The sequence below is a fragment of the Agelaius phoeniceus genome, chromosome 2 (assembly GCF_051311805.1).
Source record: "Agelaius phoeniceus isolate bAgePho1 chromosome 2, bAgePho1.hap1, whole genome shotgun sequence".
NCBI classification, from domain to species: Eukaryota; Metazoa; Chordata; class Aves; order Passeriformes; family Icteridae; genus Agelaius; species Agelaius phoeniceus.
The window spans coordinates 48,998,776-49,012,009 of NC_135266.1; the positions used below are offsets into that span (position 1 = coordinate 48,998,776).

Genomic DNA, 13,234 nt, shown 5'->3' on the forward strand with positions numbered 1-13,234 from the left:
CATACAAACAAAGTCATTAAACTGTTAGCAGCATTTTTGTCCATTTAAATTGCCCTTTCAAAACTGACCTTGAGGATTTGAAAAGAAAAAGCCAGGATTACTAATGCTATCACCACTGGTGACACAGGGCTAGTACAATTTCTTTGAAAAAATGGGATCTCTGGGAGCATTTGAAAGGAACACATGTTTATACACAATCTATTCCTGCAAGACAAGCTATACAAAGAACTGTAAAATTATTGAAAGTTTCAGTAAATGTTAAGTTTAGAATTTTCATATTATCTGTTAATACAGGGCCTATGATGAAATATTTCATATGATCACATTAAGGATCTTTTGAAGTGGCCTACATGATCTGGGGGAAAAAATTTGAAAGCTGTGTAATAAGTGTGCTGCCCTTCCATGTCATTTTCCACTCTTTTGCTTAATGAGTAGATTTAAACCTTCACTGCACACTTTGGGGTACACCATGAAAGTGATCACCCTCACACATTGCTCAAGGTAACATAAGGACATTCAACTTTTTCCAATTGTTTACATTATTGCAGCAAAGAGGCAATATATCCTCATATACAAGGAAGAAACCAGAAGCTTAGAACACAGCAGAATTCACATCTGTAAGAGCACTAATTTCATAAGGCTGAAAATAAAAACTGAAAAATCTACATGTTACATCATTTGTCTATGTTTTGCAAAGTGTGTAACATGCAGGTCAGATAATGTCTGCAGCTGTTACTTGTGAAAATGAGAAAACAATTGAACTTTGCACTACTGTTACATAATTAAGTTACTTATCTGTTCTTCCATGGGTATTCAGAAATAAATCCTTCCCCTAACGATGGCAAAGCACCACTCAAACTGTAACAAGAGCCTTCTTTCTTATTCCAGCCATCTGCCACATTAAGACAGCCTTATTACACAGTCTTAGTCTATCTCAGTGTAAGTCCAGAGGTAAATAAGGTAGGGATTTTGTGGAAGCATCACGTGGTAAGATAATTAAAACAGCAGTAATTAAAACTGCACTGGCACTTAATTTTAATATTATCTACAAAGCTGAAACTCAGCTTCAGCATTTCTTACTTTTTCCCCAAATCCCAACTTTGCAACCTTAATGCCACTTCTCAAATACAGCTTGTGTGTGTGCACGCATTTGCTAAAAAAAGAAAAAAAAAGAGGAAAAAAACCCAAAAAAACAGAAGCAAACTAAGCAGAATTACTGATAAATGTGAGCTCTTCATCAGTCAACAAGCATGTGACTTTCAGATACACTTCTGATACTAACTTAATATTGCCATTAAGTCTAGAATCTTTTAGTCCATCTCTGCTTTGAGGGAATGATGTGTTCCTACTGATTTTTCATAAGTGAAATTCTTGTGGTGTCATGTAGTTCTTGAATTTCAAGCTCTCCTGTGTGTTCTAGCAAAGCAGTCTGTGAAAAAGTTTATTTCTCACTTCATCACTGTATCCAACTCTCTTGCCTCTTATCTCCAGATTCTTTTTCCCTCCCTGGTCTTCTTTTCTCACACACCAGCTTCAGTTCCTTTCCTAGTACTACATTTTGTCCCCACTTGGGTTCCTTTCTCCTCCCATCTCAGTTAAGGCTTTTCCCTTCTGTCTCTCATTTAAGTCCTTCTACCCTGTCCATACCATTGCCTTCCATTCATCCTTGCCTTTTCCTATTTTGACTTAGACTCTGGTCCTTTCTAGTTACCTCCCTACTCAATCAAAACCAGACTTCTCTTCCCACAACATGTAAGTTTCAGAGGCTCAGCCATTGTCCTTCTTCCCCCCACCCACCACTAAAGAGAGCTGAATATAGTGGCTTTCCCCTTCCCTTCTAACCGAAGGTTAAGAATAATAAATCTGCTTCAGGGAACACCAAAAATTGATATTTCTCAGGTCCAATGTTTTCACCAAAAGCAGCAAAGAGCAGCCATAAGGTGTACCTACTTTTAGTTCTGTAATTCTACTCTGATACAGAACATTTGAGAATGCTCTCTGGGAACAGCACATCTGAAGTCCCATCCCCTTCAGAGCTATGAGCAGCCTAAACTTTCTCATGCAAGACCATCTCCATGCATTTACAAAACTTGAAGCTGTATTTATCAACTGAGGAAACTAATTTTTCAAAAATTTGTGGTTTGACCAAAAGCAGGCAGATTGCTTGAGGAAGGGCAAAAGATGTTTCTGTTACAGTGACCTGAACTTTTAAGAAAGAGTAAATAAAAGTTTAAAATGACAAGACTAAAAATACTTGCTCTGTTTTGGGGTTTCGTTTGTTTTGCTTAGCTTTATTCTGGAAATTGCCTGAACCTCAGGCTGAGTCATCAAGGGAGATTGCTTGTATGTCTGAAATTTGTGCATCATAGGGTTCTAGATGTGAGAGCAAGAATCTTGCAAGAGTTGCACATCCTGTCTGCAGTGTCACAGGTACTCTGCAAGTTAGAGTTTGGGTTTTTAATGCTCCAAATTTGTTATTTCAGAATAAGGATTTGAATCAGACCAGTATTTCAGCAAAAGTTTTACTTATGTGACAAGCAGTAAAGACAGACTACAAAGAATCCATGCTCCTGTTAGAGCAGATAAAATGTGACAATGGAGATCATCCCCTCACTACTAAAACTTGGCAAGTCAAATCTCCGTGGTTTCCTACTGAATTCAGTCAAACAGCTTTGTGTGACACCGTCATTGGTGATGTTACACAAACCTACTTTAACATCAGCTGTGCATACCTCAAAGTGAGTGTTGTGCATTGCAAGCACTGTGAAGCAGTCAAGGAAGGACCTGCCTCCTGCTGAGTAAGTAAAGGTTTTTTTCCCAGTCACAAGCACACCACAGCCACTAAGATTTTAAATGTATATCAAATATAATCACATCTGACCTCAAGGAAGACATTTTTAGTGAAAGCACTGGAAGCCTATTTTGGGTATAGTATATTATGGTCAATAGCAGCAGAATTTCCACAACCCAGAACTTCAGAGAAAAGATGAAACTTGCTTACAAAACTAACATTTACCACTAACTGCAGATACCAATCTTCGATTTTAAAGACTGTATTCTTCATAAGATTAATTCTTACAAAACTAGAGACACTGGATATCTGCCTATTCATTGTTTACCACAACTCACGTAGGGGCTTTTTTAAGTACTTGGAACATTTCTTTGAACTTCAGTATTTAAGTTTCCATAGATCAAACAACAGGAACCTTTCTTTTTAAAAGCTATCTACACGATTTTGGGTCATATCTCTTCCAGACTGTTGAAATTCTCCCTTCCTCTCTAAAGGTATTTGGTAATTCTTTCATTTTTACCATCCACAACAGTACACATTAGTGATAACTCTACAAAGTAATATTAGTAGGGGATACCTGATTAAGAGTTGACAAAATACTGGATAAACTAGTAAAACAGGGTAAAAATTGGCTTTTAAAGCTGTTTAGACAGCTATGTCTTTCAAAAGACTGAATATGATGTGCTTTTTATAGTATTCACAAGTAACATACACTACCTATATAAACATTCAAATATTCCTAAACATCCAAAATATTTAAATCATCAACCCACCATTATTATAGTCATGGGTCATAAAATGGGCCAAATTGTTACCAATAAATAGCCTAACACGTTTCACAAAACCGAAATACAGCAGAACTGTATCACTTACTCGCTGGGCAACTTCAGCTGCTGCAGCTGCTATGGCTGCAGCTTTGGCCTTCTCCGCTTCATCGTACGTAGGAAGAGAGGTAGCTACACTGTATGGAGGTGGCACAGGATAAAACTCATTGTGTGTGTCTGTTCAAAATAAAGAAGTTATTTATTTTTAAACCAGAAAGGTGTCAAGAATATTAACTTTCACATGCACATAATTATTTACCTCTAAAGTATATTTTTTACAGAGGCTAAAACTGAGGATATTTGCATTTGAAGTTCTTAAGAATATTTTTAAAAGAAAAACTTTTAACAGTTTGATGGTACTTTTAGCTGCTACCCAAGGCAGAAACCTTAACACAGATGTTGGCAAGAAATCAACAAATTCATGAAGAAAAAAATTATATTTAGTTAGTTATATCCCCAGGCATTCCAACCAAATACTTTTTATCTAACCATACATAGATATACACACAAAAATCTTTTTTTAAAAAAGTTTTTAAGTATCAGCATCAATCTATTACTTCAGTGCAGTAATAGCCATGCTGTATTCTTATTAGTGCAGCCTTGTTGCCAACTCTGGTTGCTCTCGGAAAATCAATTTTTCCAAGATTTCAATTTCAACACATTCTTTTAAAAATTGTTCCTTCCATCAAAATCAACCACGGACTTCATTCTTCTGTGTTGTAACAGTAAGACATCACCACATAGAATAGAATTATTAACAATATTAATTGAAAGTACTTAAAATATGCCATGAGCTTCATCCTACAGCCAGCAGTAGCTCGTTAAAAGGCTGTTTACATGATAAAGATTTGTCAGCACAGGTCACATGGCCAACAGATTTGTCAGCACACCAACACAAGGATGTTATATATAGGGATAATTCCACACAGCTATGTATTATACTTGCAAACACTGTCTCCAAGAACAGGGACGGGAAACTGTTCTTTTAACAAACACTTAAAAAAATTAAGTTGGCAGCTACTCCTAAAATATTTATTTGGCACATGGGAGACACAGATCCATGTAACTTTACTTAAACAGGAACTTCAATGTTGCTTGCTGCTAAATCTCCCATATCCCCAAGAAAAGCCACAATCTCCTAAGAAAAGGAGCAGTGAATAAATGAATAAAGAGAAGTTTTATCTTTCATGAGAAGTTTTATCAAGAGCCTTTTGAGCAAAATTAACCTTTTCATGGCAATATTATCACCAAACCATGTCACACACCAAAGAAGTCTGAAGAGTTTTTATAAAGAGGCAATGAAACTTGCTCATGAGGTCTACTAATGGAGCACTACTCAAAGATGTAGTGTATTAAATGTGGAAATGAACTATAAGCAGATTTGAATAAAACCTATTGAGCTAATTAATGACCATCCATTTCGCCTAGCAATTTGGAACAATCATCGTAATTTACAAGAGTGCTTCTTCTGAACAAACCAAAGGGCTGCACATCAAAGGACAGCTTTTTACTGCAATTGTGTGCATGGAAAAGAAAACCTACATGGCAGCATCAGACCACTTTGAACCAAGAGCTGATTCATACATGCTCATCCCTGACAAGCTGCTATTTGAGAAAAATACCTGAGGTTGCAGCTGCTTCCACAGCTATGCTACAGTAAGGAGGAGGGGAAGTATCTGCCTCAGGTGAAGCTGCTGGCTGCGGAGCCTGCGGAGTCTCTGCAGACGTGGAAGGCTGCTCAGCTGCTGAAGACTCTGGGGGGTCATCCTCATTGTGAAGCTTAGGAAAAAAACACACACACATTTCAGAGGCATTCAGGGAATACTTCCCATGACAACCTAATACGTGCAGAGACATGTTCAAAGAGAGACAAGATCACTCTCATCAACAAAACAAATTATTTACAAAACAGCATGTGACCACTTCAAATAGTCCAGCTAAATTCTTTTAGGCAATTAGCAAAAGATTATGTTAGCTGCCTTGCCTTTGTTTTTTCCCCGGTAATGTTCTTCTTCTCAGTGATTTTCAGGGAGTCTCAAAAATCTGGAGTTTTCCATGTTTACTATATGGTAAAATACTATTATTAATATTTTAATACAACTATATTTTTATTCTTATGTACAGTCATAAAATGTATCAACGTATTTTAAATAACTTCAGGTGAGAAATACTATTATTTATTGTATTTATCTTGAAGAAAAATAATTAAGACACAGATCTACTTCTGTAACTGGGACCTTCATTATCTTGCATCTTGTCAAAGAGCTTCTCCATGCAAATTCTAAAACTTCAAACTATTCTGCTTTTCTTTACACTCTAGAAACAATCCTTTCCCTACAAAGCCTCAAGTTGTTGGTTTGGTTTTATTTTTCCTTGATTAAGATGCAGTTTTAAAAAGACATGTCCACTAAAGCATATATAGAAATAAGAATTTGGATAAGGAAGAATGCTGATTGAAACTGTGGAATTCAGATCCAGCTGCTAATATCTTTTCTTAGAGAAGATATTTTTATTATTTTAGCTAACTTGATAGTTCTTAGAACGTATCAAGCTTTTGAAAAGAAAGAGTACTAGAATTAGAGAAGTGCTAGTTCCCAGTAGTGTGAACTAAAAGATAAGATTCCTAGAAGGCAGCAGCTGAAGCACCACATGTAAAACCCAGACCAAAAAATAAGATTGTAAAACATATCTAAAAGAAGAATTCTATAACCTCAAGTTGGTACTTTTTACAAACACCCTACAGCAAAATATTATTTCAGTAACAAATATAAAGAATATAACTACAATTATTTTCTATTAGGCACAATACAATCAGGTTACTGGGAAAAGTGCCTTCTAAGAAGAACACTAAATTTCTTATTGAGCACTGTAATACTGACACCAAAATTGCTTTAATATCCAGATTATATCAAAGTTCACAGAATGGTTGACGCTGAACGGGACCTCTGAGCCCATCTAGTTCAACCTCTCTGCTCAAGGAGAAGCATCTACAGCTGGATGTACGAGACCGCATCCAAATATCTTTTGAATACCTTCAAGGATAGAGACTACACGAGCTATACAGAAAACATCTTCCCAGGCTCAGTCACCTTCACATTACTAAAAATAAGGAAAAAAAAAAAAAAGTTTTCTGATGCTCAGAGGTCACCTTCAAATGAAATGATAGGTGTTTTTGAGGGTTTCTGGGTCCTGAGCAATCAGGTCATTTAATGCCTAATCAGCGATCCAGAAGGAGCAGCAATATGAGAAATATTTTTAGCCATTTGAGTAGCTAAAGCCAAAGAAAACAAAAGCACTTCAAAATAACCTAATATATTCCAGGATACAGAAAGCAAGTGAGAACACAAACCAGTCAACTCTAAAAAGGTCGATCAGATCAGAAAAGCAAGCTGAGAGCTATAAATGTTATGGTTCTAAATTAAGTACAATAATTCACAAGAAAAATCTAGTGTTGCAATGGATATAGCCAAAATAAGCCCATTCTTAAATAAAACTAATTTGATTATTTAAGGTATAATGAGCAAAACACTACTGGTATAGTTCTTACACTAATGGCTGGTACACTCACACTCATTTGGGATGTGTGTGTAGTTCTGACTACCCCACCAAAACAACCTGGTCTTTGGGCAGGGGAAAAACTAAAACAAACTCAAATGGATCTCTGTTACTTCCATTCTTTCTCTCCTGCCCTCTTTCCTCTTCAATCATAGCAACATTTTTTTCTTACCACACCACAGTAAATGCTGTCACAGAGATCCACAAGCACATCATTGGTCAAAGAGCATATTACTCCTAAAAAAAAAACAAACCGACAAACAAAACCAAAAAACTTTGCCATTACCCAGAAATTTAATTTTACAACTTCTACATGCTTTCTTGAAAGCTGCTTTACTCCAAATTATCTGTTATATACTAACAGTGGAGTAATTTAGTAGATGATGGAATTAACATGAAGATCAGACAAGACAAATGTACATGAGACTTCTTGCCTTCAAAGACAAAGTTAATGAGTCATTCAATGGTTATAGCAACTGCAATTAGGAAATGGAAAAATTCCATCCTAAGGGTTCCATATAATAGAGACATGTTATACCCTTAAGTGCTGCTCACAGTGCCTTATTTTGTAAGACTTATACTTAGGAACCATATTTCTATTTATCCTCTCTTTTATTATAAAGGTCTCTCGGAAATTCTGAAAAGCACCAATGTTACCCTAATGCAGCAACTTAAAAAGAAACCTTCACCCCTTTTATTAAAAAAAAGGCAACATCAAATAAAACAACAACAACCCCACAATAACTGGATTAAGTAGCTTGAGTGCTTACAGCTAGAATAATAAACACAAGTTGTTCCATGAACACAAACTAGCTTTTGTTAGTTCTTGTTCAAGTGTCCTGTATCCCACTCTCTCCTCAGTAACTTCAGTTTCTTTCAGAGGACTACTTCACTAGGGCAAAAAAAACCAAAACCAAACCCTCCAACTGCAGCAGAACTTGCCTCAGTAAACTGGAATATTTGCCCACACCAGCAGGGTAGACAGCAGTGATTATATCATTTTGTCCTGTAGCAACTCTGCCTTGTCTTCACAGAGCATTGACTCTCTAGAGTCACCAGCTTGCTCGAAACCAGTAGGAATCTGACTACCTTTGAGCCTCCCCCTTCACATTTTATTTTGGCTTCTACTGGAGGTAAATTTAGAAGTTATTTTTGGAGACAGGGGAAGAAGAGGCCTGACACTCTTCATAGGCTTCATTGCCATAGAAACCAAGCTAAAAACACCCAAAAAGGAACAGAAAATGTCTGTTTCAAGGCATTACTTATGCTATGTACTTAAATGTCACCTGAAGCAGCATTTTACATTGAAAGTACATAAATAGTATCCAAGATTTTCTTTTTCCAATAGTAAGACTGTTTCACCAAACATTTAATTAAGGGACTGAGGAGAACTGGCAGTTCATTATCTCAGCCCCTCCCATGCCTCCAATGAACCATAATTTGGTAGTAGGCAATATAGTTGCTTTTGTCAACATTATGATCAAAACAATTACCAAGACCTATTAAACCACAGAGAACTGTAAATTAGTACCTTCCCCTATTCTCTCCCTCACATTTTAAAAGTGGGTGACACTGAAATTTTTTTCCTTCATGGTTTAGTCTGTACTTGGGGTATCTGGCTGACTACATGAAGCTTCACTATAAAAAGAAAAAGTGAGAACTTTGCTATTAGACACATTACTCTTAAACTGTTAATGCCAGTATTTCAATCCCTGCTTTTGCAGCCCTCAAACTACAGTACATTACAGGCCCATATTCTCAAAAAGTGTCCATGATAGGACACATAAACTTCAAAGACCAGTCAAGGAGCAACAGCTGTTCTGCCAACAATGACTCAGTCTCAAGGTAGCTACGAAAGGGTGAACAACACAGGAAAACATAATAGTTTCCTTCATATGATTTTTACCTTACACTATCTTCAGTTTCCTTCCCAGAAAAGATCTACAAAACAGTGACTCACTATTTCATTTCAGAAGAAGTTAAAATCAATGCCAGACCTTTCAGCACCAAAATATTGTATAAAATACAGTCATATTTATTTTCTACTTTTACATTAATATTTTTGAAAGACATTATTCTTATACAATATACACAATTATTCCTTCTACAATTGATTTCCTTAAGTCTGTTATTTTGTATAATTATTTCCTAAGTAATCAGATGCAACATCTGAAGTCAGCTGACAGCTTACAAAGAAACATGACCCACGAGAAAGTGCTTAGAGAACAGAAGCTTTTACTGAGGGGCTGGATTCAGATACTTTTTAGTGTTTAGGCTTACCAAAATAAAAACTAAAAGTGGAAGATCTTACTATCTACTTAACAATTTTATCTATCTACAGATAGCAACTTTATCTGACCTACAGATGTTTGCTTTCCAGGCTAATCAGAGTTTGCTTCATTTCTGATGAACTGACTGATTGTACAAGAGTGGTGGTATAAACAAGTTATTCAATTATAAAATAAAAAAAAAAAAAACAGAGGAAAAGGATATAATAAGATAGCTGTTATCACCTGTACCAAAAATGCACAAGATTAGAATGATGGTCTCTGATCAAGTGCATTGAAGTAGCACAAGCTAATTCTAGCCACAGTGTACAAACACCACTCAATTTCTTACCTGATTTTACATTTCAAAAGCTGCTCTTTACTTCTTTCATAAAATATGATTATGGAAATCAATATATTATAAAATTATTGCAACACAATTAATTTCAACAGCATATTGCACATATTTTTAAAATCCTTTTTCTTTTAAACATTTTTTTTTCACTCTGCTTACATAATTTCTTTAGTGTAGCAAAAAATTATGTGGGGGATACTGCCATACAAGTTAAAAACAAAACAAAATCTCAAACAACTAGCCAGCTTTCTTGTCCTGTTTCTTTTAATACCTTTATTACCAGCTCATCTTGTCAAAATGTGACTTTTAAGTAAACTTTCACAGTGATGGCTCTGTCTGGGGCACCACAGAGCTACAGAAAATTCTCATTAGCAATCATAAATTACAAAGCACTTTAAACAAATCCTTCTTTCTACCTTTCAAATGAAATTACATTTTCAAAGAAGTTTTGCCTCGTCCAGTTTTGACCTTACACTGACAAGTTCATGGGTTCTTCCAAACTGTATTGAAACTAATACAATACACAGAAATTACATGATGTTGGACTAAAATTTTGCTTCAAATAAAACTGTGGAGACAGCCAAGTAGATCATCTAAGTTCAACCTTTGTATGCAAAACAGTCATTGATGCACTTTCTTCACAAAAAGAAACACTCTTGGCAACTAAGATTTATCTTCTTCACTCGGTAGAAGTTACTTTGGTCTTCTAGTATCAATTATTCAGATTATGACAAAAGGTCAACTAAAAATATCCATTTATTGCAGCTTCTAGCATTGGAGGGAAATGCATGACAGACTCAAGATTGCCAGTGTAGTGCACAAAAAGAACTCTGAAATTTCTGCATTAGCTTCATGACATATTCCATACTGGTACACACACATATTTATTCCACAGAAACCATAACATTGCAAATATGATAGGTGCAACAAACAGTGGGTTAAAATAAAAGCTAGTCTCTTCAAAAAGCTAACAGGGAGCTTTTCACATCTGTGTTTCAACTGATGCTTTCATTTGCTGAAAAATTCAAGTCCTTTTACACTTGCCTACTGGTAGTGATTTCTAAGTCTGCAATAAACTGCTCTCTACAAATGAGGCATGAAAGCAGAGATCTCTTGCTACATAAAAATAACTTCAACAAATACAGGCTGCAAATTTAATGCTTGTTTTATAACCACATACTGCATTTTTCAGCTTTACTAGTCTAAAAATAAGATTTATTTATCTGTAAATAGCAAAATCTTAATCTTGGGATTTTCAAGGCAAAAAAAAAGATCTTGAAATAAAATTTGATTCTGAACCCATTAGAAAAACACTTCTTGATGTTTCTGTTTTCTGAATGCCACCTACTCGTATCAATAGCTCATACTATCAGCTACTATGTTTTTGTTTTTAGAAAAACATGTAAAACTGATATCATTAAACCATTATCCCCAAGAATAGAATCACAGAATGATCTGTGTTGGAAGGGAGCTTAAAGATAACATAGTTCCAAATTGCCCCACCAGGGACAAGGACACCTTCCACTAGGCCAGGCTGCTCAGAGCCCACTCCACCCCGGCCTTAAACACTTCCTCACATGGGGTGCTCACAGCTTCTCCACACAACATGTTCCAGTGCCTCACACCCTTCACAGGAAACCATTTCTTCCTATATCTAACACAAACCTACCCTCCTCCATTCTCCCTTGTCCTATCACTGCATCTCCTTGTAAGAAGACCCTCTCTGGCTTTCTTGCACAGCCCCTTCAGGCACAGTAAGGCTTCCATAAGGACTCCCTGGAGCCTTCTCTTCTCCAGACTGAACAATCCAAACTCACACAGCTTTTCCACATACAAGAGCAGCTCCATCCCTCTGATCATTTTGGTGTCTCTCCTCCAGACTCACTCCAACAGGTCCACGTCCTTCCTGTGCTGGGAACCTAACCCTAACCCCACCCAGAGCTGATGCAGCCCTGCAGATGGGCTTTCCCCAGAGCAGAGGGGCAGAATCCCCTCCCTGTCCCTGCTGCCCACGCTGCTTTGGATGCAGCCCAGGACATGTTTGGCTTTCTGGGCTGTGAGTGCCCATGGCTGGGTCATGCCCAGCCTCTCACCCACCAGCACCCCCAAGCCCTTCTTGGCAGGGCTGGTCTGCATCTGTTCATCCCCAGCCTGTGTTTGTGCTTGGGATTGCCCCAGTCCAGGCACAGGACCTTATACACTGGGCCTTGTTGAAATTCTTGATGTTTGCACCCACCCACCTCTCAAGGTCCTTCTGGGTGGCATCCCTTCCCTCCAGCATGTCAACCACACCACACAGCTTGGTGTCACCAGCAAACTTGCTGAAGGCTAAGATCAATCAGCTCTGATTCAGGTCACTAGTAGCCACTGAAAAATCAAAACTAAACCAAATAATCTGTAATTACACTTAGAGAATAATTTTAAGAGCAGAAGAGCTAAATAAGTCTTTCTGCAAAACAAATGTTTTCATTTTCTTGTTTATTTGGAAAAAAAAACATACCCACAACAGCTTTTTGAAAGTAATATTTCACAGTTTTCTAGAATACAAGGATTATTGAGAAAATAGGCCAAACAAGCCACATTGCAATTTAACTTACTAGCTTTCTCCACAGTATCAGGTTTTTTTTTCTCCACAAATAAGGTAGTTTACAACATGCTTTTTTCTTCAAATGTGTGTTTTAACACCAATCTCCCATGAACCCATGCAGACCAGCTAGCAGGAAGGCAACTATTTCCAGCTCTCAACCAAATGCATGCTCTGCTGCAATATAGTCCTGGCCATAGCCACAAGCCCTCCAGAGAAACACCATCCTCTAAAGACTGGTGAACCTTAAGATCAATAAACACTGAACTACTAAGCAATTGAGTTTATAAGGCATTTCAGTAAAATGCAGAAGTATACAAATTTCCAGCTACTTTTTCCTTTTATGTATTCAAAACTAAGAGATCAAATCTGATTAGAATTTTTGACTGCACAGAACAGATGCACATAATTTTCTTTTCCTCACCATCCCATCACTTGGCAAGCATCAGCCATCCAACGCCCAGATCTAGCAGTACCCCCTTCATGATAACCAAGTGGGTTGGCATGTTGTTTGTTTCTGTTGTTTTTTGTTGTTTTTTTTTTTTTTTACAAGGCATCTCTGCAGAAAGTTTTCAACAATATGTCAGAAGGTCAAAGGTGTAAATCTGCACTAGAAGCAGGAAAGCTGACAGAAGTCCATTGCTGCCATTCCACAGCTGTGTGGAAATACCAAGTGTGTCTGTTAAACAGGGATTAGATACCATGGAAACCCAGAACCTCTGGAGGAAAACTTCAACTGAAAAAGAAATGAAAAGAAGCCAGAGATTTATACTGAATGTTGGTGGAAATAAGTTGCCAAAAGAATGGCTTTTCTACCACAGTGTGCAAAAATTAACTAATCTGTAGCAAGTGAAAGTG

At 37.0% G+C, this 13,234-nt stretch overlaps 1 protein-coding gene across 2 annotated transcripts in view; it reads right to left on the reverse strand.

Annotated features, from left to right (window-relative positions):
- Positions 1-13,234, reverse strand: part of NDFIP2 (Nedd4 family interacting protein 2) — a 45,347-nt gene that overhangs the window by 21,509 nt on the left and 10,604 nt on the right. For both annotated transcript variants that reach the window (XM_054628008.2, XM_054628006.2), the window contains exons 2-3: positions 5,238-5,394; positions 3,665-3,792 (exon numbers count right to left, since the gene is read on the reverse strand). In XM_054628008.2, coding sequence (XP_054483983.1) covers positions 3,665-3,792; positions 5,238-5,394 — 285 coding nt within the window. The remainder of the gene's footprint in view (positions 1-3,664; positions 3,793-5,237; positions 5,395-13,234) is intronic.